Raw genomic sequence first — 27,513 nt, forward strand, 5'->3', positions numbered from 1 at the left:
GGGCAACTCGCCAACTGTAACAAAGGACTGGGTATAAACCATTCACTGGCGAAGCCTTTCCCAGCCTAATGATGTGTTACAGTACATGCAGCCCCAAATTATTACAGATGGCATAAATTATTAAATGCCAGAGCAAACCCAGCCTGCCCCAGAGCTAAGGGCCTTCAACGCTGTGCACTGTGACTTATCTGTGGAGGGAATGGCTGTGTCCCTGCTTGATTACATCCTGAAGGTGCAAGGCAGACACTGCATTTTGTCACTCCATGACTACACTGAGAAACCCATGAGGCTGTAAAGGCCTACCCTTTCACCTTCTCTGAGGAAAGCTGCCACAGATGGGTCCTTCTCTGTCATTGCATGCCCTCTGGTACACGGGTCACAACTGACTGGCATCTCTACTACCCTAGTTAAAAGCATCACTTGGTGTAAAAGAGCCTATAGCTATTCCTCAAGTCCTTGAGGAAGCTGTGTCTTTGATGGGTGCCTTACTTATTTATCCATAATCTTTCAGTGAGCTTCCAGCATTTACGACAGTACAAGTATGCTTTTGTTTCTTGCAACTGAAAGGAGCCTGCTTGAACGCCTCTTAAAAATTCAGACCTGTAACACACAGCACAGTAGAATGAATAATTCAGACATTTAAAAATATCACATAAAAGGGATTATACAACCTCAAGTCTGGGCTTTGACATTTACATTAACACGGAGAATAAGAAAAATGTGCAATGAAAATTACTACATAGTCACTCAAAAGATAAATGAAAATGTGAACAGTTTAACACCCACGGAGTTCTTTCCCAGCCATTTAAAAAGGAAGCCTTCGTCAAACTGTAATTTACTTCAAGAATGAAGGGTGAGGAAGGCATTAATAACTACAGTTATTTTCCAAAGCTAACCTGAGAAAAATAAAAGTAACTTTCAGTACAAAAAGTTTGTTTTTAAGGTATTTTCTCAAGAGATAGGTAGATATATAAGTAGACAGATAAACAGACAGAGATACTAGTCTTTCACTATACTCAAGGTAGGTTGAGAAGACAGTATTCATTATACCTAATTAAAATTGACACAAGGGAATGAGGGTTCCCTTCAGCTGTCAAGTGAACCACAAAGTTAGCCTGATCCAACTCAGTGGTCCGGGGAAACACAAGCTTTTTGTTTGTATTTGTTTGTAATGACAAGTATTGCTGCAAACACTGCATTTGCTACTTACCCTTGTCTCTGTGAAATAATACCACGACTTTTATAAGTGCTCTGTGTAGATTGCAAATAGATTACAACTCAGGTGCACAGTGTTTCAGCTGTACATTACTAACCCAAGCTCTGGTGCTGCATCCCGGCAGCTCTGACCCCTTATCATACAGAGCTGAAGTCAGACAAAGGTAACAACTGCTTTCAGTAGCTAACAGGGTAACAAAGCCAAGTTTTATCCAAGTATTTTGGTCTTAACATATTACATACCTAAGAGATATATTTTCAATCATCAGATTTGGAAATTACCTCTTCCGCCCAGACTTTAAGCCTTAATAATTAACTATACGCCAGGCTGAACTAGCCACACACCACCGAGGCCATGTGCTGGCAGCATTCGAACACAGTTAAAGCGATCTCCACGTAAACTCCTGGGGTGAGAAGCTGAAGCAGCAGCACAAGCATAACTATAGGCATCTTTCCTGTGATTTACAAAAGTTCTGTGTCAAAGACACGTTTCAGAATCTACAGGACTGCTCCTATGGGCCAATTAGACAGCACATAAGCATTAAACAACGTATTAATTAATCTTATGTGTACACAAGGACACACACACAGGTAACTATGTACTCATATACAGTAGACCAATGGGAACTTTAAAGCAAACACTAACGATGGTAACGAGTGATGCTGGGCAGTACGTTATCTATAATCCCAGCAGTGGGGAGGCTGAGGCAGTTCTCATATGGAGAGTTCAAGACCAGCTTAGCATACACAGCCAGATCCTGTCTAAATGAATTAGTAAATAAGGGACATCATCAAGCACAAAAGCAGTGGTAACTTCCTAAGTTCTTAGTCAAGGTATTGACCATGAAAAGTTCACACATTAAAAGATTAAACAAGGAAGGAAGAGGAGGAGCTAGGAGAGAGATGGAGAACGAGAGAGGGGAGATGGAGAACGAGAGAGGGGAGATGGAGGCTGATGTTCACTTGTCTGTAGCAGTCAAAGGTAGTTGGTATGTTCAGGTTGGGTATTCGGTTACACCTCTGATTGTAAAGGCATCTTGTTATTGATCATTACTAAATATATAAGCCTTTGAATAAAAAAAAAAGATTAAACAAGGGGGCAAATTTTTATTGTATTTAACCATAAAACACTTTTTAGTCAACAAAAACCTCAGCCAAATCCATTGTTAGGTGATAGTAGGTACAAGTCATTTACATATAAACAGTATTTTAAAACAATGTTTTAAAAGCAGAATCATAAACATTACAGTACTGCATTATGGTAATAGCACAAAAACTTTCAAAAAAAAGTATTAACCCACAAATAAATAATTCTTTCTATTACATTTTAAAGGTAATAGAAACTTTATCTCCACTCATAGAGACCTTTAACAATTTTAACAAATGTAACACATTTACAATGTATTTTTGTTACAAATTACAATGTAATTTGTTAAAATTGTAATTTTAACAAAAATGTTAATATTAAGCTTCAGAGGAAACCTTTACTCCAACTCCTGGCCTATGAGAGGCTCTCCCATTTCACAGACATGATCTTGTTCTCAGACTTAGTCTTCACTGGCTACTTCCTGCTTAGAACACAAAAAAACACCATTTCTTCTGTAAAACTCCACCAGCCTCCTGGTTCAGCGTTTTCTCTTCCTCTTGGGTGCAGTAAACTCTGTGGATACAAGGTTAAGAAGTCTTTGGATTCTTTTTTAAAAATTGACATCTAAATGACAGGCTCAAGTAATTATACACATGTCACCTGCATATGTGTTAAACAGTCTAACCCAACCAACAACATCCCACAGCCAAGACCCAAGAAGGAAACAGTGAGGGAGATAAATAACACACACACACCATGCAGACACTAAAATGTATAATATATATTAAAATGTAAAGATATATACATATACACATACACACCATGCAGACACTAAAATGTATAATATATTAAAATGTAAAGATATATACATATACACACACACACCATGCAGATATATACATATATACACACACACACCATGCAGACACTAAAATGTATAATATATTAAAATGTAAAGATATATACATACACACACATACAAATACACACACACATACACACACATATAAAATGACACAATGAAGTCACCACGTGGTTCAGGTTGGCCTGGAACGTGCTATGTGACCCAGTTAGGCCTCAGACTTGTAATTCTCTTGTTTCAGCTTCCTGAACGCTGGGATTAAAGGTTTGTTTGTTTGTTTATTGAGTCTAGATCTCAGAGTATAGCCCAGGCTGTCCTCAAAGTGGATCCTCCAAGTGCTGAAATTGTAAGTGTGTGCCACCATGCCCAGTGACACAAGTATCTTAAGATTAGACAGAGACGATTGCTAATTTAAAATTTAAGAGGAAAAAAAATTGAAGCTGACACACATGCGAATTTCCTCAAATGAAACTGCAGTTTAGAGACTCTGACCTCCAATGAGACAACAGGATTCCAATCTTACTGAGATGCCAATGAGACAGGAGATCTCAGTCACCCTGAATCCTACTTCATAATTACTAAGTTGCTTGGAATCCCATATGCTGTCCATACAGTTAGCACAACCCCAGGGCACCACACTGAGTTGTCTAGGCTTTGCAAAGAGAAAGGGAAGAGTCAGAGCTCATGACAGTGAAACCTGGAAACACAACACACATTCGAGTATTCTGTATCTTTCTGGCTCTCATAGCTAAATGCCATAGCTATCACACAAATAACCATCATTAAATGCACAGAAACAAGAACCTTAGAAAGACATGCTAGAGAAATAGTCCTCATCAATGAAAAGTAAGAAGGAAATGGGAGAGGGGTGTCAGGAAGAAAAGGAAAACAGATTCCTAGAAGAGAAGCACCCAGGACCCAGAGCTCTCAGCAGGGCAGAGGCCTGTAAGCAGCTTCTCGGGCGGACACCAGCAGAGTCAGGCGTCCACATCCTACCCGGATGCATCATTGCTTGTTGGCTGTGGAGTGAGTCCATGCTTACCAGTGTAACACTGACAAAGCTCCAACAGGCTAAAGACAAGGGTTGGAAGAATGAGTCCCCTGTCGTGGGGAGGGCACAGCCCTGACTCTGCAAGCCCAAGTCCCTGCATGAGCTAACAAGATGCATGTGTACCTGCTTTGCTGAAGCCATCCATCTCCTCCTCCTCGTCTTCTTCCTCTTCTTCTTCCTCCTCTGTAATAACAGGCATACTCAGGCATAAAGACTTCTCTGCCTTATGTTCATCCGGAACACTACCTAGGAATATTTAGAGATAGTGAGAAATGACTGTATACAGAAACAAGGAATACTGATCTTAGATGTTTCAACACTGAAATTATAGTAACATAATTATGCATTATAGACTAGAAATCCTTGAAATGTTTACTTTCTAATTAGCTTACCAAGTAACAGGTTTCCCCATGCCTATCTCAGCCTTGAACGATCCCTCTCTCCATCTGTCTAATCTTTTCTTGAGCATTAAGATTCTTGTGTCACTGAGCGTGGCTGCATACAGCTATAACCTCAGCGCTCAGAGGATATCCACTTTGAGGACAGCCTGGGCTACTGTAAGATCCAGCCTAAATAAATAAATAAATAAATATCCACTTTGAGGACAGCCTGGGCTACCATGAGATCCAACCTAAATAAATAAATAAATATCCATTTTGAGGACAGTCTGGGCTACAGTGAGATCCATTACTTAATTAATTAAAATACTGGTAGGCAAACAGACCAACCAACCAACCAACCAACCAACCACAGCACTCAAGAAGCTGAAACAAGAGGATTACAAGTCTAAGATCTGACTGGGCCACAAAGTTCCAGGCCAACCTGAAATATGTGTTGAAACCCTGTACCTACAAAAACAAAACAAAACAACAAACAAACAACAACAACAAAACCCTCTGCTGTGAATATTATTCTTTTACAAGGCAAAATAGAGAGAATGGGAAGATACAAAATTTGTGAGAGACACCTTATTTGATCTTTATTACATAAAACAGGGTATCTAGGGGGACTTAAATCATGTGTGTTACTTCAACTTTATAATTGAAAGTTGAACAGCTTTCCATGTTACTATTTTGAATACAAACACCTTTGCTTTAGCTGTACAAGGCACATGCTCACATTCTTCTTCAGTCCTGTCTGCCAGTGAATCTTCATGTTCAAGAATGCTGGCGTTGAGCTGGGACGGAGCTCAGTCAGCACAGAGTTAACCTAACATGCACAGGCCCTGTGTTCAACACCCAGCACCATGAACCAGGCATGGAGGCCCACAGCCTATAGTCCCTAACACTAGTGAGGGAGGCAGGAGGACTGGAAGGTCTCTCCTGACTACACATATATAGAGGAAGTTCAAGGACAGACAGACATTACAGGAATTGAATCTGGCCAGACAGATTGAGCAAACGTCCCCCCACATGAAATCTATAACCTGCCGTCCATACTTGCCCAGCATTTACCCAGCATCCTCCTCCAATATGTCAAGATACTCAGCATGCTTGTCTCCTCCCATCAGCCTCTGAGCACATCTGCATGTCAGGTGCCCTCTAGTGCCTGCCTACAAGCAAGGCTGTTACTTGCCATCCTATCGGGGAGCCACCTCAGCAGTCCGCTTTAGTCTGCTACTCCTACCTACCACATTGTCCCTGGGTTTCAAGGAAAACTCTAGTCATGTCAATTCTTTGATCAAATTTTTCATACACTTCACTCACCTCTGCCTACTGAATTAAGCCTAGGCTGCTGAGTCCATTCTTGAAGTTCACTGTGATACAATCCTCATCATGTTTTTCCAAAATAACTAAAAGTTAACATTGTTTACACGTGAACTAACATGGGCCTCACTCTATACACCCCACACACTGCCCTTTTCAAGTCCTCTGCTGGGTGTCTGCCGCCATGTGGATGCTGGGAATTGAACCTGAGTCCTTCAAAAGAGCCAGTAATCCTAAACACTGAGCCATCTCTCCAGCCCCTCTAGTTTTTGTTTGTTTGTTTGTTTGTTTTAATAAGTGCAAAATACTTCTTACACACATCCAACATGTATGTATGTGGTGGGTGATATGGTGCTGCGTGTATTGTAATGCTAAATATTGGCCCCAAAGGCCTGATTAACCCCAGAGATCACAGAGTCTGCAAGTAGACCCAAGTCTATGTGACCTTCCCCACAAGTCACTCATGATTGGTGAGTATCAATGGCCACAGCCTACAGCTAGCAGAACTGAGGTAGGCAGGGCTTGGGGTGCCCAGGCTCTGGGTCAGAGGAGAACCATGAGGAGAGGGAGGAAGGTAGAGAAGACACCATGGGATAAGAATCTTAAAATAATTGCCATGCAGGCTGGCTAATTGGGTCACCTCAATGGTCTTTGTTTTATTTCCAACCAATATGTGAAGGCAATTTGGAGAAAGGAGAAAGGGTAGTCTTAAATGATGTTAATACAATTTTATACCCATGGACAAAAAAAAAAAAAAAAAAAAAAAACACCTCTACTTGCATATATAATAAAATGATTCAAATGTGTCAGAGACATGAAAGTGATGCTTAAGTTTACAAAATATGTAGGAGAAAACACTGAAAAACTGTTCCAAAATAAGATTTTTTTACATGCAACACAAAAAGCAAAAATTATAAAATAAAAAATGGTAAATTGCACTTCTTCAAAATTACAGTTCTTAAGGCAATGTGGTAGTGTGTGCATGTAGTCCCGGCACTTGGGAGGTGGAGGCAGGGGGTTCAGGGGCTTTAAGGCATCTGTATCTACATAGAAAGCCAAGGTAAGCTTGGGCTGCCTGAGTCTGTCTTCACAAAAACAAAATACATCGTGACAAACAAAGTTAAATCATTATCCTTTTTTTTTCCTCCTTGAAACAGGATCTCACTATGTAGCCCTGTTTGGCCTGGAACTCATAGAAACCTTTGTACCTTTGATTCCTTAGCACTGTACGGATTAATGGCATGCACCGTCATGTTCACTAAAATTCTTATTTTTGTAAGAACTATTATAAAAAAAAATGAGAAGCCGGGCGGTGGTATCGCACGCCTTTAATCCCAGCACTTGGGAGGCAGAGGCAGGCAGATTTCTGAGTTCAAGGCCAGCCTGGTCTACAGAGTGAGTTCTAGGACAGCCAGGGCTACACAGAGAAACCCTGTCTTGAAAAAACCAAAAAAAAAAAAAAAAAAAAAAAAAAAAAAAAAGAGAGAGAAATTGAGCTACATTCTGAAAAAGTATATGTAAAATAAAACCCTGATTACTGATAAATCTCCTATCCAAAATATGTAACTGTCACTATTCAATAGGAGTACCCACTCAACTGGAAAAAACTGATCAGGGGCTAGAATAGGCTGCTCTTCCAGTGTCCAGTCAGTTCCCAGAACCCACATGAAGGTTCACAACCATCCTTAAGTCCAGAAACTTGATGCCCTCTCCGGCCTTCAAAAACACATATGGAACAGATGAAGGCAAAATACCCATGCACATAAAAAAGAAAAAAATTTTTAAATCTTTTATTAAAAAATACGTGGGGTGGGGGACTCATAAGAACATACCTGTATAGTTGTTAAGGAAAAGTCAACTGGGACCAAACTGACCTTGTATTATACCCTGAATGGTTATAAAAAGAAACAAACACTGTAATAGCCAAAGCTGCTGACTCTGAAACCAAGTGGAAACTGGCCATTTCTGGTGGGAATCGGAATGGTAGTGTTATGTGGGATTTCTCAAGCACATGACTTAGGTTTATAGAAAAGTTTTACATAAAAACTGTAATGGCTTTTTTCACAACTGCAGAAAATGCCAACAGCCTAAATATCTTTTGGCTAGTGACTGGATAAACAGTGGAACATCAGACAGTGAAATGCTGCGGGCAGTGCAGGAGCTGGTCATAGATGAGTAACAACATAGCTACTCTCACATTTGCCTGTTTCCAAAAGTGGAATAAAAATTTGCCTATTTCTCTGAAACAGAGAGAGAAAAAAAGAAGTCTGCCAGGCAGAGTCAAGGCAGGTCTCAGCCCGTTGGCAAATTTCCTGGCCTGCTGAGGCATGGAACAATAAGAGGAGGTGCATCTGAGGCTCAAGTTGAGGGGCTGAAGAGTCTATTGACTTTGGAGGAATGAACAGGGAATCCTCTGGATGAAAACAGATATGTTATGTGTATATTTCAGTAATTGTTTCTGTTAGCTTGTGGCTTTGCTTCCCACAGTAATGTGAAGTATAAGAAGGCTATGAGAAATACACTCGCTGCTGGCCTGGTATTGACCTGCCGCCTTTCCATATCTGTCTCTGGCATCTTTTTTTCTATCTTTCCTATAATCATCCTCACTCCCCGCTTGGAGGACTGTTAGACTTTGCACCAGTGGGACTGGTACATACATGCACTAACTAAGTCCTGGTATACTCATGCATTAACTAAGTCAAAGCCCAAACCCAAAGGGTACATATGCTAGGCATGGCGGCACGTGCCTTTAATGCCAGCGCTCCAAAGACAGAAGCAGGTGGATCTCTATGACAGGACTACATAGTGTGACCTGTCTCAACAACAACAACAAAAGTTACATATTGTATAATTCTATTCATATGGCTTTCTGGAAAAGGCGCCTCTATTGGAACAGAAACCATGAGTGGTCACTCAGGGACCAGAGGCAAGAGAAGATGCAGACTGCCAAGAGGCCAAAGCAAAACTACTGCTTTACTCTACGGTTGGGTCTTCTGGCACCATGTTCAATAGGATCAGTGGACGTCCTTGCTTCATTCTCGGCCTTGGGGGAGGCTTGTTTTACAATGAAGTGTTAGTCTTGTGTCTGCACAAATCCATCAGGTCCCATTTCCATCACTGTTCCCACCATGAACAGATACTAGACTCGTCAGTATCTTCTACTGAGAGGTTTTCTCTTTTAATCAGCTAATGTGAATTACACTGGCTTATTTCTTGTATCACTGGGATAAAATAGGTTGCTGGATTTGATGTGCTTTATCTAGGGAGGAATTCTGTGTGTGTCTGCTCATGAAAGACACTGGGCTTTAGTTTATTTCTTACAGTAACAACAAGCTAAAAAGTGTTCTATTTTCTAAAAGAATTTGTACAGAAACATCACTCTTTTCTTAAACATCTACAAGCTGGGTGCCATGGCACTTGACTAATGCTGGCACACAGGGACTGAAGCAGGAGACTTCAAGGCCTCCTGAGCTGCACAGCTAGAGCCTGTCTCAAAGAGCTGAAGCTATAGACACGAGCAGGTGTATGCAAGACCAATCAATCCCAGGAACTGGAAAAAACAAGTTCACAGAACTTTCCGATACAGCATCTGTCATCCCCTTACTAGATAAAGGAGTATTCTGATTTTTCTCTCTCATGTCTTCTGAGAAATTTATAGTCTGCTTAGTTATTTAACTTTCTAGACTAATAAAATTTCCCAGAATCTCCTTATGGAGCTTTTCAGCTCTGACTTCTATAACAGGATCCCTCCTTCACTAAAACATTTGCTTGTTTGTTGTTGTTGTTTGTCCAGGTGATTCTAGGATACATTTTACATATAAAACCGGCCACTCACGGTAAGTTATGAAAAGTGTGTAGCTTCTCTGATAATGTACAAGTTCAGTTTCCACTCACACCAACTAGTTCTGCGTAAGCAATGTTCTAGTGTATCATGGCTAATGTTAGGCGCTCTCTCTGTACATCTATCTGTTTTTAAAAAATTAGAGGAGCATCTATGTCTTTTCTCCAGGACAGGGTTATATGGTTGTCTGTGGTAAACCTGGGCCATCACCTGCTTAGAAGTATACTCACTTCTACTGCAATATATCCCTCTATTCTCTATAGCTACTTCCACATCCTGGTAGCTGGGTAACTAAGCTGTGGAAAAAAAAAAACAAAAAAAAAAAAACAAAAAAAAAAATCCTGTCTGTACGGCTTAAGCTAGAGAGGTGGCCTGAGGGTTAAGAACACTGGCTATTCTTCCAGAGGATCAGGGTTCAATTCCTAACACTCAAATGGCAATTCACAGCTGTGTGTAACTCCTGTTCCAGATCTGACACCCTCACACAGACATACATACAGGCAAAACACCAATGCACAGGAAATTAAAATCAATTTTTTTTAACATTAAAAAAAAAAAAACTGTATGACTCATAACGTCTGGAAAGCTCTTAAGTATCAGCTATTTGGACCTTCTACAGAAAGTCTGATGACCCCCCAATCTAGAGAACATGTTATATCAAGGTTGGATATTAGGTACCATCAAGTATCTTCTCTAATAATTATTACAGTTAATATATATTTTCCCCTTTGGCCAAATAGAAGATAAATTATATTAATAGGCCCAGGGAACTACACTGTGACTGCATCCAGGGACAACTGGGCTCAGAAAGAGCTTTCAGCTTGGAAGCTGTTTTGTATTGTAGAGGGTTTTTTTTGTTTGTTTGTTTTGTTTTTTTGGTTTTTTTTTGGTTCTTTTGTTTTGTTTTTGAACAATGCCCAAATTTGTCCTAACAGTTGTCTTCCGAGTAGCCACCAGCTTCTGAGCAGCGAGCTTTCCTTGTGAAGCACTTCTTGCCTGCCCGTAACAACAGGCTTCTTCCTCTGAATTCTCGTATCTGACATATACTTCAATTCTCCCTCCCCAGACTCAATACAGGAGAAAAAAAAAAAAGAGCCATGCTCAGAGCCTGTAAGTTTCCTTCTCAAACCCCTAAACTCTCTGTATCTGAGTGGCGAGTGGTGGTGGGCTGCAGGCCTTTAACTTGCTGCCTCCATGGGCCATCTTGTCTTGTTTTTCTTTTCTTTTTTAAATCCTAAAGCTCTCTGGTATGTTCTTTCCAGAGAACAGACTCCTGTTGTCCTAGGGAGGTGGTGCATGGCCCAGCTCTGAGGCTGGGGGCATGTTGTTGTTTTAAGACAGGGTCCCTCTACATAACCCTGGCTATATACACTATATATAGACCAGGCTGGCCTTGAATGCCCAGAGCATTCCAGAGGTAGCCAGGAGTGTTCTAAAAAAGTCACTAAGTACCTGCTAATGTTTCTGTTGTTTTCTGCCATTAACCTGTCCCAACTTCAGAAATGCTGAGCATCTGTGCAATTCTTGAAAAATCAAATCATTAAAATACACAGTTGTTTAAGCATCAAATAATGAGGTCATCTCACAGACACTCTATTACAAATGAAAATCAGGGGTAGTTTGATGAATTTAACTGAAGCAGAGGAAGTTTTTAGAATGCATTACTTATTGGCCTTTCCTAGATGTAAATTTAATTCACATACATCGTTATGAATAAAGTTATACTGACTAATGAATTTGATATAATGTCTAGGGTCTCTTTCAGCAGCAAGAGCCAAAGAAGCTATGAAATTGGGTTCGTTTTTAATATTAAATTCCATGACTTTCCCAAACAAGTCTCTTTCTCTTGTGGGACAGGATCTTACTATGTAGCTCAAGCTGGCCTTAAACTGGCAATCTTGCAGCCTCCAGAGTGCTGGGATTACAGATATCCCCCAACCAACCCAGCTCTAGTCCAGCCTAGAAATAAGGACCTACACTCCAGCACCAGGTCTTTTAAAACCAAAGTACCTTTACTCCTGGAAGACCTCTTCCTTCCGGCTGGTTCTGCTGGTTCTGCTGGTTCTCTGGTTCTCTTTCTCTTAGCTGCTTTGCCTTGCACTTGTCCAGACCCAGAATCAGAGTCAGAAGAGTCAAGCTTGGACTGCCGATGCCTCCTGGACTTGGACACCTTGGGAACATAAACCCAGTTACTCACAGTGAAGAACAAAATGGTCCGAGGGCAGAGCACAGGAGTGAGGAGAGCAGGCACCTGACATTGACCGGGCCCTTTACCACACAGGCTTGGACTACACGTAACTGGACAACCAGATTCCTGCAACTGCCTCGCCACCAGCTCACGCTGGCTTAAAAGGCCACTGCTGTCATGGAGAATGATAATGAACCACAGACAGAGTCCGAAGTCAGGTCTCACTCAGAAATATTTCCTCCAGGTACCTCCCATGGTTTGCCTAGCTCCAGGTATGACCACACGTGACCCAGACTGGTCAAGACGGGTTTCATATCCCCACAACACTGTGACTATTCACTGTGTTTTAGAACTGTAACTACCAGGAAGGAAACACCAGCTTTGAATCTAATGCCAGAATCAGGAACAGCACTGAAGAGACAGGAAAAGTGAGGAAGGAAGATCAATCCTAACAGTACCTAAGACCAGCAAGCCAAGGGTTTTGTTGTTGTTGTTGTTGTTGTTGTTGTTTTGAGACAGGGTCTCTCTACATAACCCTGGCTATATACACGATATAGACCAGGCTGGCCTTGGATGCCCGGAGCATTCCAGAGCACTGGGATCAAAGGCATGCACCACCACGCCTCCCGGACGTTTTAATTGAATCAGCTCACAAATCCCTTCACTTGCTTAATCAAGTGTTTTCAGTTACTGGTAAGTACATTTCTGGTATCAATGAGTCTCCAAAAGCAAGTCTGTAAGATGCCAGCTGCACCTCAAGAGGGAAAAGAACTACAGCCCTGCAATGATACACTACAACAACTGGTGGGGTATAATGTAATTAGATTTTCAGAGTTATGTGATGTCATAAGATACACATCAGACATTATTCGGCAACAAATTCTCTTCATACATAAAGAGAACTCTGGTTAAAAGGAACTGGATACAACCCACTTATCTTCTCTGGCGTGCCTTCAACTCACCCATTTACTGTGACAGTCCTATAGCAATCATGTACAGATAACCAACCGAGAGTCATCCTAAACATCGGTTATTAATAGTTGGAAAATGATAGCTTGCTTTCCTGTAATACAGATTCACAGAAAAAAAGCCCAAGAAAAACATAAAATTAAGAATGTACTTATCAGTACTCACTTCCTTCCAATACTCCAGTAAAATAAAAAAGAACTCAGAAAAGAACAAAAACAGACGTACACTGGAAACAACACAATTATAATTTTGCATAGGAAAGTGGGTAATAGCCGACTTAACAGAAGAAAGGTTAAAAAAAAAAAAGCAAATGGCCACACAAAGAAACTCATTACAAGACAGCCAGCCTCACTAGGAACTGCACTAAAACCACAGGGAGACACAGTGACACTCTACACAGGGAACCGTGTCCTGCCCCCAGCCTCACCGCTTCCCTAGAACAACGGGAGTCTATTCTCTGGAAAGAACATACCAGACAGGTTTAGGATTAAAAAAAAAAAAAGAAAGAAAAAAGAAAATAAAAACAAAACAAAACAAGACAAGATGGCCCGTGAAGGCAGCGAGTTAAAGGCCTGCAGCCCACCACCACTCGCCACTCGGATACAGAGGCACCTGAGGAGCTCCAACCTGCTGGAACAAAGCCAAGAGAACAAGAAACAGAGACCAGAATAAAAAGAGCAAAGGATTCACAGGAAGCAGGAGGAAACATCCTGTTAAAAATTAAAACTGTAATTAAATTATTATCCTTAATGACAGACATTAAAAAGGGCAAAAGTATTTTCAAAGAAACATTCAGAGAATAAGAATATTCTCAGTTAGGAAAAAAAGAAGTCAGTACAAAAACTAAGAAACAAAGTGAATCAACAACAAAAATCAAGATGACATTTAAGAAACATCCTAACAGAAATGGACCAAAAACAGCAAAGGAAAAAAAACAGGGTCAAGGAAAAAAATGGTACAATACAAAATATTAATTTAAAGAAATTCCTCAGCACAAAGCCCTCAGACTGAAACCATGTCCAGGCGAACGCCAATGATTAATAAAAACCCTGATTACGGTGCCAAGGGTGGACAAAGAGCAAACTCCCAGAGGGCAGCCGAGGACAGGGAACACTCCTTTGGAGGAGGACTCCAGTGGTCGCTCGCTGGTCAGGCGGTGGCCGGCTGGCACGGCTGGCACTGACTTTCCAACGGTACATATGGATTACGTAGATGAAAACTAAGGTGCCACGTAGGAAAGAACTTACTAAACAAGGGACGTACCTGGGCCACAGCTGAGAACGCCTTTGCTTTTATTTTCGCTAAAGACACTGCTCTTTCACATCTCTGAAAGGAAAATAAACAAGGAAAACCAAGTTGAAACACAAACCTTAGGGAAATTATGAAAATCCAAGGACCTGTCCTCAGGACTAAGATTGCTAATGTAAACATCGGTAAGAAATCACACGTGACACCCTCTGCCAGCCACATGGCAGGTGACATAATGCCATCCTCATTGGTGGACCATTTCCTTCAAGGCTCATGGAGGAAGGAGTAACAAAAGCCTTAGGTTAAGCCATTCCCTCATCTGCCTGTGCCTAAAGACGGCTCCACAGGTCAGATGAAACACTGGATACAAGCCTTACCTGCCCGAGAACTCACAGCACCTCCCGTCACTCTGTCCCACCTGCTCAAATCGCTAATATCTCACTCCTGACCTGACCTCTGAGTGACCTGCACAGTTCATGTGAAGAACAGACTAGCAACCACAAAACACACAGAATGGACTTTTCCTGTGTTTTCATAATACGGCCCAAGGGTCATAACACTTATGAAGCAGAATTAGTCACACATAAAGGGAAAGACGCATTAACAGTCTGCTGACCTCTGGCTCCTCTGAAGTGCCTTCGCCATTCACTTCTCCATCTTTAAGTTTGGGTTTTAAGGAGGGATTCTGAAAGAATAAAAATTGTGTTTACATATGATTATGTATACATATTTATAATTCTGTTAATTATAGATAATTAGTAGATTACAATTTTAACAGTGAAGAATGTTTACTTTTTTGGGTTTTGTTTTTGTTTTTTGGTTTTTGGGTTTTTTTTTGGTTTTCTTCCACACAGGGTTTCTCTGTGTAGCCCTGGCTGTTTGTAGACCAGGCTGGCCTCGAACTCAGAAATCTTCCTGCCTCTGCCTCCCAAGTGCTGGGATTAAAGGCGTACGCCACCACTGCCTGGTCAATGTTTACTTTTAGTTACTGTAAAACCGTAAGGTAGTTTCAAATTACTGCAGACTGTCCTACTGCTGTGCTAAAGACCATGGCCAAAAGCACCTCACAGCTTCCAGTCTACCATGAAGGGGGTCAGGGCAGGACTCAGGAGGCCTGGAGACAAGAACTGAAGCATAAGCCAGAGGGGAACTCTGCTTACTGGCTTGGTCCCCGTGACTTGCTCCGACTACTTCTTTGTACCACCAGGACCACTGCCAGGAGCAGTACTACCACAGAGGGCTGGGCCCTCCTACACCAATCAGTAATCAAGAAAATGCCCCACAGACTTGTCTACAGACCAATCTAATGGAAGCATTTAACACAATTGAGGTTTCCTCTTTTCAAATGACTCTAGCTTTCCTCAAGCTAACAGAAAACTAACCAGCACACTGTCTACGATTAAGATTACAAAGGTTCATGCTGGGAAGAAAGCTTAGTGGGTTAGGGCATCCACTGCCACCCTGAGGACCAGAGTTCAATCCCGGGGCCCCACATGCTAGAATGGAAAACCAACTCCTGTGTGTTGTCCTCTGACCTCTAAGCACTCAATTCACAAGCACACAAACAAGTAATGGTGAAAACATTTTTCAGACCAAAAAGTTTCAACAGTTCTAGAAATCACTGTTAAATTACCTAAGCTTCCCTAACTAATGAAGAATTCCATATACCTCCTGTGGCATTAAAAAAATGGCTGGGTATACACAACTTTAATCCCAGCACTGGGGGTGGGGGGGAGGGCAAAAGGATCTCTGTGGAGTTCAAGGCTAACCTGGACTCCACGTGGGGGGGGGGGGGAAAGGATCTCTGTGGAGTTCAAGGCTAACCTGGACTCCACACTAGACTCACATTACTGAGTTCAAGGACTGAATAAGGAGAACATGCCTAAAAGTAAAAAAAATAAAAAAAACCATGGTATGGTGGTTTGAATATGCTTGGCCAATGGGAAGTGGCACTATTAGGAGGTGTGGCCTTTTTGGAATAGGTGTGGCCTTGTTGGAGGAAGTGCACCACACTGTGTAGGCAGACTTTAAGGTTTCCTACTGCTTAAACTCAGCCCAGTACTAAAGAGAGCTTCCTCCCGGCTGCCTTTGGATCAAGATGTAGAACTCTCAGCTTCTCCAGGACCTTATCTGCCAGAGTGTGGCTGTGCTTCCACCATGATGATAATGGACTAACCTGTAAGCCAGCCCCAACTAAATGCCTGCTTGCCTTTGTAAGAGTTGTCTTGGTCATAGTGTCTCTTCATAGCAATGAAGTCCTGAGACACATAAGTAAGCCACACAAGAGAGACAATGCTGGAGACAGAGAAGAGCCTCACTTGGGTTCAGTGTCCCCTACTACACAGAAGTGGAGCTGGTGGGATCAGGCCCTCAGATTCTTAAGAAAAAGTCGTTTTCCAAAATTTTAGATGTAGCCCACTAATATTTACATGTTGGTAACGAAACCCAAGTTTTACAACAATGTTAGAATTCTGCACCAAACAAAATTAAACTAAAAATAGTTCAACATTTACTCTCCCCCAAGCCCATTTGTAAGACCGAAGAATGGCATGTCCTGAGCCTAGTAGGACTAACGAGGCCTAATGAGGAAGGTATGCCCTCTAGTCTTCAGTCCACGGCATGTGACCTCTACAGCACTGCAGACTTAAACATGTGCGCATAGCACACGGAGGACAGCGGCAGACAGAGCTTACCTTCCTTTCTTTGTGCCACTCCTGATGCTCCAAAACTATGTTCTTAATGTTGTCAAAAAAATCCTCCTTTACCAGACTGAGGGCTTTGTCCGGCATGGACTTGTCTGCCGAAATAGCATGCTTCATATTCTGATAATGGTCGTGAACATTTAGCATTTCCTAAAAGTGAGAAGAGGATTTCTTTATTTCTTGTGCAATGTGGGTTTTTTTTTTTTTTTTTTTTTTTTTTTTTTAAACAGATTGTTTTGTTTTATCCTGCTCTATAGCCCAGGCTGGAAGTACAGGCATGTGCGACCAAGCCTGGTCCTTTATTTCTATCTTTGATGACAATCTTTTTTTTTTTTTCCTTGAGACATGGTTTCTCTGTGTGGCCCTGTCTGTCCTGAAATTCACTCTGTAGACCAGGCTGGCCTCAAACTCAGATCTGTATGCCTCAGAACTCCCAGATGCTGGTATTAAAAGTGTGCACCACTACTGGTTGGCTTAATGACAATCTTAAAGGCAAACTAACTCAAAATATAATTACTTCCCAAAGTGACTACAAGTTGCAGGATATATGCTAAAATCATTACAGGAACTCTCAGTATCAAGTTAATGAAGTCATAACCTCAACATATTAACTGTCAACGAAGCCACTTCCCCAGCTTCAGGACTGTAAGAACAAACTCACCTCCAACACATCAGAAGTGATAAGTTTCATTACACGATCACTTGGGTCCTTAAATTTTTGTGTCACTTCAGTTTGTTGAACTTTTTTCTTCATTCTACATGAAAGCTAAATACAAAGAAATGCCTTTTAAAATGATTCTCTTGGGCTGGAGAGGTGGCTCTGTGGGCAAAGGCGCTTGTTTGGCAAGCCTGGTCATCCAAGTAGATCCCGGGAATCCCCATCAAGATGAAAGGAGAGACTAAACACCACAGTGGTCCTACTGTGTACAAGCATGCACATGCATGACCACCTACATACATTACCAAATACACAAATATGCATAACAGTGACATTTTTCAAAACTGAACTGTTAAATGGGCATCTTTAAAGGAGTAAATTTACACAAGAACAGCTCTCCCTGCACACTTGTTAACCAGCCCTTCTCAGAGTCCACTGGGTTTTTCTAAATAGTAGATGCATCACTGAATGCTATAGAGTCTGCCCAACTCAAAAAGTCACAGGATTTCCCAGGAGACTGTCTGCTCTTCTAATCGACTGTCTCAATTGTTACGAAACTGAAGAAATGCTGGAATTTATTAGACGCTGCAATTTTTTATCAACTGAGATTTAAATTCCTTATTCTTCAAGTAAGCCCTCTTGACATTCGAACAGAGAAAGGCATGAGGCTGAGGAAATCAGCTCAGTGGCTGAGGACTGGCCTCTAATGTGTGCATGCGGCTTGGGGCCTATCCCTCCGCTCTAGAAAGAGATTTTAAAAAGCAGACAGAGATGCCAGATCTCTTCCTGCTCACAGTAATTAGCTTCACATGTGTCGTCCGTCCACAAACACCCTGCACTCAAGTACAGGGGCTCAATTCTGTCTGCAGGGAAAACAAAACAACCAGAAAATATTTTTCTTATTGCAAGAAAGCTACTACAGTTTTGAACACCACTAACAGACTTTCCATTTTCAAAAGAACAAAGCAGGCTCTGGACAACTGCTTGTTTTGAAAATAACTGGTTTTTTTTTTAAGCCGGGTGGTGGTGGTGGGGGCAGCCAGCCATGCCTTTATTTCTAGCACTCAGGAGGCAGAGGCAGGCAGATCTCTGTTCAAAGCCAGCCTGGTCCACATAGTGAGTTCCAGGACAACCAGGGCTACACAAAAAAAAAAAAAAAAACCCGTCTTGAAAAAAGAAAACAGAAAAGAGATGAAATGATATTTTAGGTAACGTACCAGCTTGGGCATTGCTGTGAAGTGGAAGGCTCTGTCGAGCCGAAGCTTCCTGAAAACAAAAGCTGCGTCAAAATGCTGTGCGTTTATCAAGTCTTGCTGAAATCTAATGACGTCATCCCAGTCCTTCAAGGCAACTCTGATCTACAGCGGGGGGGGGGGGGGGGGGGAAGCCACTCTGTGAATACACTGGATTCTTTTCCATAAACCTAAACCTAAACACTGCTATTTCCACTTAAGTCCTTTAATATTTAAACAAAATAAAAAAACAAAAGCAGTGTCTGGCACGTTTCTACCGAGGGACAGGGACAGTGATCACCAGGCCTCACCTTCTGCTTCGGCTGGCACAGCTGTGTGTTGTACAACCCGTACAGAAGATACAGAGCGCCAACTCTGATCTGGAACGTGTGTGGAGGTAAAAAGTAGCGCCATGCCAAAGCTAAAGCTTCTTTGGCAAACATGTTCTTTTTTAAATTTCTCATTTTGCCACTGTAAAACAAAGAGGAAATATTTCCACTGTTAAATAAATATGGACAAAGGCCACTGGAGGCATATACTTCTGAAGTCTATACACTTCTGTAACCAACCACTAGGAACTAGATGGAGAAGCCACACCCGACCCTCTTGTAAGTCAAGCAGATAAGCTTGACTTACAAGATAAGTGTAAGATAAGCTTATCTTCCACTGTCCTCAACATCACATACTGTCAGGTAACCATGCCACCAAAACACTAGCCTTGCTGCCAAACTGATGACTACAGAAAAAGCTTCAAATTCATAGGGTACTTAAAACATTTAATATTGAAATAATCGTGTTGTTACAGACTCAATCGCTGTGTATTTTAATCTACATTATACGTTTCCCCAGTAGTCTCCATGATTTTCATCATTTTCTGTCCACAAGAAGCTTAAGTGAAAGTTAGAGAGATAGCCCAATCTAACCCATCTTCCCATTCATCAGAGCACAAAAGCAAGTCTGAAAAAGGAAACAATGAGAGTGACTTTGAGTGTATCATCAGAGTGTTCTGTGACAGGCCTTAAAGTCTCAAAACAGGAAGTTGGGGGTGGTGGCCCAGACTATAATCCCAGTACTCTGGAGAGAGAGGCAGGACTGCCACAAAGTAAATCTTTAAATACAACCTTAGCTAAAATGCCTCAAAACACATTTAACTCATGAAAACAACTAACATTCACATAATTATAAATATGTTGCATTTCTCATGTTAATAACAGCAAAACAAAACGGTAAAGACATAAGCACCTTGGCTAATATAATCCACTACATCTCATTACAAATGGGGAAGGAGACCACTTTGGCTCTCAAACAATAAATATGATAAGTACAGTAAAGAACACAAAAGGTAGTGTTGAGACCAAAATGATTCCTAAAGAAAATCCAGCCAGAGTGAGGGGGAGTGAGGGGGAGTGAGGGGGGAGCAGTGTTGCACGCCTTTAATCCCAGCTCTTAGCAGGCAGAGGCAGGGGGATCTCTGTGAGTTTGAGACCAGCCGGATCTAAACTGTCCTCAGTTCTAGGACAGTTGGGGCTTCACAGAACAACCCTGTCAGAAAAGAGAGAGAGAGAGAAACAGAGACAGAGACAGAGACAGAGAGAGAGAGAGAGAGAGAGAGAGAGAGAGAGAGACTGACTGACTACTACTTCTCTAGTGGAGCAACCTAGAAAAACTTCCTTGGTGTTGCCCCCACCTCTTAAGTACAGTGAAAAGTAAGGATTTTAGAAACAAAGAAGACAACAGGTTGTGTAAGGTGGTGCACACCTTTAATCCCATCTACCTGGTATTTTCCAGGCCAACCAGGGCTGTATAATAAAACCCTGCTTCAAATAATGATGATGATGATGATGATAAGTTTTAATTCAATTTAAAAAGTAAACAGGAAGACATAATAGATTTAGATTTTTTAAAAGATGGGGTCTCATTTTCCAGCCCAGGCTGACCTCAAACTTGCAATACCCCTGCCTCAGCTTTTTTTTTTTTGGTTTGGTTTTTCGAGACAGGGTTTCTCTGTGTAGCCCTGGTTGTCCTGGAACTCACTCTGTAGACCAAGCTGGTCTCTAACTCAGAAATCCACCTGCCTCTGCCTCCCAAGTGCTGGGATTAAGGCGTGCGCCACCACTGCCCGGCTTCTGCCTCAGCTTCTTGATCACTCTAATTATAAGCCTATGACACACACTTAGTAAAATTAACTTCCTCTAAGCCTCAGTTTTCTAGCCTCTAAAACACAGACACTTATGCCTGCTTTTCAGAGCTCTTCGTTAAGTATATTAGACCATGAATGCATTATAGTCAACTACATAAAACATCAGCTGCACAACAGATAATATTTTAACTACATAAAACATCAGTTGCACAACAGATAATATTTTTTTGTTGTTTTGTCTTTTGAGACAGTGTCTCCTGCAGAATTCTCTTTGTAGCTAAGATGACCTTGTATTCCTGGGCTTGATTCACCCCACATTCTGGGCTTAGAGGAATGCAGCCCCACAACTGGCTAATTTCATCCTCTGTAATAATTTACAACTTCATTTGTAACAATTTACAAACTACATAGTAATTTACACCAATAGTATAAGAAGTTCTATTTTATTCAGCAAAAGTTCTAGTAAGATTTTATTCAATCATTTACTCTTTTCAAGAATTTATATGGTATGGTAACTAATACAAATATCATATTCAAACCTGGGCAAAGTGGTGAATGCCTGACCTTAGAACAAAGAGGCAGGCAGATCTCAAGGCCAGTCTGGTATAATAGCAACTTTCACAATGAGGGCATGTCCCAAAAACAAGTAAAACAAGTTAAAAACAAGGCATACCACACTAATCACATCACTGTTATCACAAAGTTGAGTCTAAGAGGGAAATCAAAAAGTAGTAATAACTCTGAACACTAATTTCACACGTAGAACCACAAAATATATTGGTTCATTTCATTCCCACACTATCGTGAAGTATTATTATCTATTTTACAGACAAAAAAGTTTGTCCCAGATCTGGGGGAGAAGAGTTGGGAAGCTGTATTCAAACCCTGATGCCCAGGACCTCATCGCCTCAGCTCTTCACCGTTATCCAAGACTGCAGCTCCAATTACGGAAATAAACTCTGACAGGTGAGATAAGCACTTCAGGCTGGGGATAGATAGAACTGCCTCAGTCCGGAAGGACAAAAAAAAAAAAAATTCCCTAAAGAACTGTCATTTGGGTTCAAATATGACTGGCGAAGTGGACAAGCAAAAGGAGATGAACATTTCCCAGGCTAGGAAACGCCAGTGGAGTACCAAAAGCAAGAGAGTGAGTGCAAGGTACGAGCACTGGAAATGAGGCTGGGGACTGAGGCAAAGGCGGCTACCGGGCTCAGTTTGGGCTTTCTCCACCTAAAGGCGATACACAGAGATTCAAACCCGCACTTCCAACGTCAGCTGTGGCATGCTAAGTGAATCCGTTCCTGGAGGACCCTGGGTCGGTGTGAATACTTTGTTTCTAACTGTGGATTCATTCAGGGAAAACAAGATTGGAGGAGGTCGAAAGGCAAAGGTCTGGGTGAGGATGGAGGTTGTGGAGATGCAGAGGGGCGAGCCCTCAGAGCACAAGGGCAATCCACGGAGACCGCCCAGGCGGAGGTCGCGGACCCAGGCTGCGTCCCCCTCACACCCGAGGGTGAGGCACACCCACCAGAAGATGGTTGCAAACTTCATGCTACGCCAGAGCTCCGCAAAGTCCTCGAAGCGCACGCTGTCCATCTCTTGGAAGCGGCTGAGCAGCGTCTCGCAGTCAGTCTGCAGGCCCGGAGAGGTCCCCACGCCTTCAAGATTTCCAGCGCCCGTGGGACGGGTCCCGGCGCCCAAAGGAGTCCCCATGCTCGCTCCGGGACGGGGCATCCCGGCTGCCCAGAAGGTCCTGTAGCACCGCCCCAGTACGTCACGCACGCGCACTCCGTGATGTAGTATCCGGGACCTTAAGCCCCGCCTTTATCCGGGTCTTTCCTGTCGCCTGCGGCGCTTCTTGCGCATGCGTGAATGCTAGATGCTTTTAGTCTATGGAGCCTGGCTGCTTGAGAGGCAGAGGCAGGAGGATTTCTGTGACTTACAAGCCTGTCTGGTGTATGTATCGGGTTTCAGGTCTCCACAGAGAGCGCCTCAAAATAAATAAGCAAGTAAATAAGTAAATAAGACCCTCAGGTAGGTAGGTAGGTATATAGGTAGATAGATAAAATAATAAAAGTGCCCGCTAACACACTCGGTAGAACATGAAGACTCGATTTCAACGAACAGCACCCAAAAGGATTTGAGGTCTTTATTGCCTCCTGGCATATGTAAACTACATTTAGCCTGCCAGTCTTTTTTAAAGGGACCCTACAGTAGCAACCACCCTAACCTCCCTCCACGTGGGAAGATGATCTAAAGAGAACTTCTTAGGAAAGGAACTCCCTTGGTTCTTCCTCATTGGCAAGATCCCTTACATTCTATAGTTACTTAATTGAGTGATTAATTTGTGGCTCTCCAAGTAATATGCAACCACTTTGGGCAACAGTTGCGTTTCTTACCCTTGTTGCCTTTGACAATCTAGCACAGTACTGTGTCAGGAGCACCTAATCGACACACTTATTTGGCTGAAGTAGCTCTCTAGAAATCCCACTTTTTAGCTTCTCCCAGGCGCTTGTTATGGGTTAGCATTCTGTATTTGAACTGTATTTCTGTTTTGAAGGCATACTAATCTTTAGAAAAGTTATTCTGGGGTGTGCTTGTATGGATGCATTTATTTTATTTGCAATGGTGTGTGTGGGGGTGTGTGTGTTGGGGTTCAAAATTCGCCACCCAAACCATACAAAGACTGATCTTAAGCAAAAATAGTTTATTGAACATTGAATACTGAACATTCAGAACAGCAAAAAAAGACTCGGAAGCCTAATTGTGGTACCAGTCTGTTCTCAGGGTAGACTTTTTATAGGAGAAATCAGGTTCAGACGTTTAAAGGGCAAGGAGGAGGCAGCTGACATACTAGGCAAAGTAACTGTTAAGCTCATTGATCAAGTACAGTAAGGGGGATGATGAACAGGGGGATGATGAACAGGGGAATTTCAGAGCATTGAGATAACAGAACATGCATGTTATAATCATAACTTTTGGGCTTATTAGTAGCATTCTTCAGTGGCAGCAACAAAAACCACAGTGAGCTCATAGAAAGATACAGGAAGGGCTTCCCAATGGTCAGCTCTGACTTAAGCTATTTTAGACATAACAGTTCATATTGACCGTTGATTTGATGGGTCCTATGTAAAGTTTTCTAGAATTTCTTATGATTAGCCAACCTCATACAGAACAGTCATACAGAACAAAACAGGGTAAGTGATCAGCATGTCCTTGCTGTAAGCCCAGTCACTTCTCTGTGTCAGTGACTGGCAGGCACGTTACAGCAACAATATGAAATAGCTGGCAGGCAGGGAACAAAATGGCTACAGCTATGCTGGGGAGGTTGGGGTGAGTGTTAGACTATAACATGTTCTTCTTGTTTTCTTGGCGTTGTGTTTAGGGGTGTGTGGTGGCCATGACATGTACGTGGAGACTAAAGCACACTCTGGAACAGTCACTTCTCCCCTTCTGAACAGGGATCCTGGTATTCTTAACTCAAGTCTCAGGTTTTCTCTTGCAAGAGTTTCACTAAGTCATCTTACTGGCTCAGTTTTTCTTTTTCTAATTAGTATTCTTTATTCATTCATACATTAATTCACATATCCATTTCAAAAGAGATCCTTACCTGGAACCTCCTAGATAGCTCAGGATAGCTTAGAATTTGAGATTTTCCTGCCTCAGCCTCCCTGGTCCTGGGATTGCATGTGTTCACTGCCGTGTAGGACAAATTTTAGCTTTAATTGGCAATAATTCTACCTATTCTGGGTTATAATATAATATTTTGATTTTTTATATATGGTGAGAAGATCAAATTGGGCTAACTTACCACCAGTATCTCCTTACTTTAAAAAAATTCTTTCTTAATTTATTTTTTGCATTTTCATATATATACCTGGTTTGAGTTGCCCCTCCCCTACCCCTCCTCTCCTCCTGCCCCTGAAGAATGAAAAATTATAAAAATCATTTTTATAGAATATATACATATATAGATGCCTTTTAAGTTCTTTTAGGGACATGGAAAATTTTCTCTGAAACAAGCCAGGCCAGTTCCAGGAACTGGCTGTAAGGAGTGAAAGGAGGTAAAAACACAATGACAGGACTGTGGCTTTACAGCTGGAGCTAGTGAGAATAAATAGTTGATAAATGACAAGGTAGGGCAGTGACTTGGTGAAACCACATTTTTTGAGAAAATGATTGTACTGGGTAATTTCCGTGGCCATTAACCTTTTAGGGTGGGTTTCTTTGGAATGTATCACTATTCTCATGTTATGTATCCTTGGCAACCTCTTACCCCCTCCCCACTCCCCTGGTTTGTGGTTTTGCTCTTTAAAAGACCCCGGTACCCATCACTCAGGGCCAAACCTTGCTTGCTCTTGCGAGAGAGCTTGAGGTTTGACCGCCGGCTTATTTCCCTAATAAACCTCTGCCGTTTGCATCCAGGTACGGTGTCTTGCGAGAGTTCTTGGGTGGCCACAATTTCCCCGAGGTTTGAGTAAGGGTCTCCCTAATTTGGGGGTCTTCACCCCCATTCCCACTTAAACCCTCCCATTCTCTCTTGCGGTTTCCTATCACAGAGGCTGTTCTCCTTCACTCTTTTGAAGCTCAATTTGTTTCTCTCTCTCTCTCTCTCTCTCTCTCTCTCTCTCTGTGTGTGTGTGTGTGTGTGTGTGTGTGTGTGTGTGTGTGTGTGTGTTATTATGTAGCTCCAGCTGGCTTGAAATTTGCTATTTGGTCAGGCTGGCCTCAAACTCACAGAGGTTCCCTGCCTTGGCCTACCTCCCCAGTGCTGATATTAAAGGCATGTCGCCTCTCCTTATATTTCTTTGTTGCTGAAATTACTTCCCTGTAGGAAATATAAACAAAATTTATCTCAACCTAAAGTCCCAGTGACAAACTGAGGCATGATTCTACCAAAGTTTATACTGGGTAATCAATGGCTTTATTGGGCTTCCTTACAGAGAATGGATAAGGCTGCTTACAGGGGTGCGGGTGCTCCTACTCACAAAGGTCCTATCTGAAAAGCCTTTAGCGAGCAGAAACAAGACCTCACCATCCCCTGGTCTTCCCCAGCCTATATACTCTATCCCCTCCAGAGACCCTGTTCAAGTAGAGCAAAGCTGTATACCTGTATAACTAGCATGATAATTTGTAAGTGGGCATAACTGAGCTCCCCCAGATAGAGTTTGCTTGGTTCAAATGCCCCCAGACCTTAGCATAACTGACACAATGGAAGAACCATTCAGGCCTTGGAACCCAGCAGGTAGACAGCAAGCACCCCCTGCCAAAAGAACATAGACCTACTCCAGCAAAGTCCACAGCTCTGTCAAAGTCTCTAAATGCACTAACCTAGCTTTTGGCTTCTGCAGCTCTGTCTGCTTCTGACTAACTGAGGTGTTCTTGCTAACTGAGCTGTGTTCACCCAGCATGTGTTTGTGTGTTTGTTTGTTTGTTTGTTTGTTGGAATTAAAAGCTTACCCTCTGAAAGGCTCAGGACTATGAATACCCAGTATAGTTGCCAACCTGCTAATAAAGAATTTCTATTGGCTTGAGCCTGTGTCTGAGTGTTCTTTTCTGGTGGACACCCCACAACAATGCACAATGTTCTGAATCTCTCATCTCACTTCTAGCCAGCCTTTCATCATCATGACAAAATACTTGATATAATTTGTTACCAGTCAGCTGGCTTGAGTCCTTTTGCTGTAGTTAGAAAGAAGTCATGAACAAGATTTGACACTCTAGGCCCCTGAGTACCAAAAGTTGATGATGGCTTGGTACAACAGCTTCAGAAAGCTTGTCACTTCAGCTCATAAACACTGTAAGTTTGGGAACTGAGAGTTAGCTCAGTGGTTACTTATGGCTCTGAGCCCCAGAAGCTAAGAGACTTACAATTCCAGGTGCTCAGGAAGATGTTTACTGCTTTAGGCCTTTGTTACCTGAGTCTGGCACGCCATTGTTGGCACACTTCCCATCTCTCTACAGCTACTCATATTAACAGCACTTAGTGTCAGCTCCAGTCTTAGGAGTTGACACTCTTGGCCTCTAACAGTGGCTGCTGTTACAATTCTCAGTACTGGCCACTGGAGCCCTAAATCCCCAATAGTAGCTCGCTCTTAGGGTTTTACCGCTGTGAACAGATACCATGACCAAGGCAACTCTTATAAGGACAACATTTAATTAGGGCTGGCTTACAGGGTCAGAGGTTCAGTTCATTATCCTCAAGATGTGAGTATGGCAACATCCAGGCAGGCATGGTACAGGAGGAGCTGAGAGTTCTACATCTTCATCTGAAGGCTGCTAGTGGAAGACTGACTTCCAGCCAGCTAGGGTGAGGGTCTTAAGCCCATACCCACAGAGACACACCTACTCCAACAAGGCCACACCTCCTAATAGTGTCACTCCCTGGGTCTAGCATATAAAAACCATCACAAGCTCCTTGCAGATCTTTGGGTTCTGGGTCCTTCACTCTTGCAGCTTGGAAGAAATCTGGAACTCTCTCAGTGATAACAGCCTACGCTTTTCCACTTGTGGTCTTCAAAGCATTCCATCTTCTGCAGTCTTGCTCAGCTTCTCTTGCCCTCTCTCCTTCCACTGTCCTTCACCACTTCGGATACCTCAGCTCCATGACAGTT

General features: G+C 42.3%; 1 protein-coding gene across 2 annotated transcripts; it reads right to left on the reverse strand.

Moving 5' to 3' along the window:
• Nucleotides 1–2,302: 2,302 nt before the first annotated feature.
• Nucleotides 2,303–22,695, reverse strand: Snapc1 (small nuclear RNA activating complex polypeptide 1). 2 transcript variants are annotated; one of them, XM_076922004.1, is made up of 10 exons: nt 22,428–22,683; nt 19,071–19,230; nt 18,745–18,885; nt 17,531–17,635; nt 16,861–17,019; nt 14,784–14,852; nt 14,183–14,245; nt 11,773–11,932; nt 4,339–4,461; nt 2,303–2,875 (listed from the first exon to the last, which is right to left on the reverse strand). In XM_076922004.1, exons 1-10 carry the CDS (start codon nt 22,631–22,633, stop codon nt 2,841–2,843), a joined length of 1,221 nt encoding a protein of 406 aa, XP_076778119.1. In that variant the 5' UTR covers nt 22,634–22,683; the 3' UTR covers nt 2,303–2,840. The 2 variants fall into 2 exon arrangements, with proteins under 2 accessions (XP_076778119.1, XP_076778120.1); XM_076922005.1 differs by lacking the exon at nt 18,745–18,885 and having other exon boundaries at nt 22,428–22,695.
• Between the last annotated feature and the right edge of the window lie 4,818 nt (nt 22,696–27,513).

Source organism: Arvicanthis niloticus, chromosome 23 (genome assembly GCF_011762505.2).
Source record: "Arvicanthis niloticus isolate mArvNil1 chromosome 23, mArvNil1.pat.X, whole genome shotgun sequence".
In the NCBI taxonomy this organism is placed as follows: domain Eukaryota; kingdom Metazoa; phylum Chordata; class Mammalia; order Rodentia; family Muridae; genus Arvicanthis; species Arvicanthis niloticus.

What these genes read in the sequence shown, in the direction of transcription:
- Snapc1 (XM_076922004.1), bottom strand. Translation starts at nt 22,633, where the DNA reads ATGCCCCGTCCCGGAGCGAGCATGGGGACTCCTTTGGGCGCCGGGACC. An exon ending in TGTGCCAGCCGAAGCAGAAG is followed by an intron (nt 18,886 to 19,070) that starts GTGAGGCCTGGT and finishes CCCCCGCTGTAG; the next exon opens with ATCAGAGTTGCCTTGAAGGA. An exon ending in GCACTTCAGAGGAGCCAGAG is followed by an intron (nt 14,246 to 14,783) that starts GTCAGCAGACTG and finishes TTTTCCTTTCAG; the next exon opens with AGATGTGAAAGAGCAGTGTC.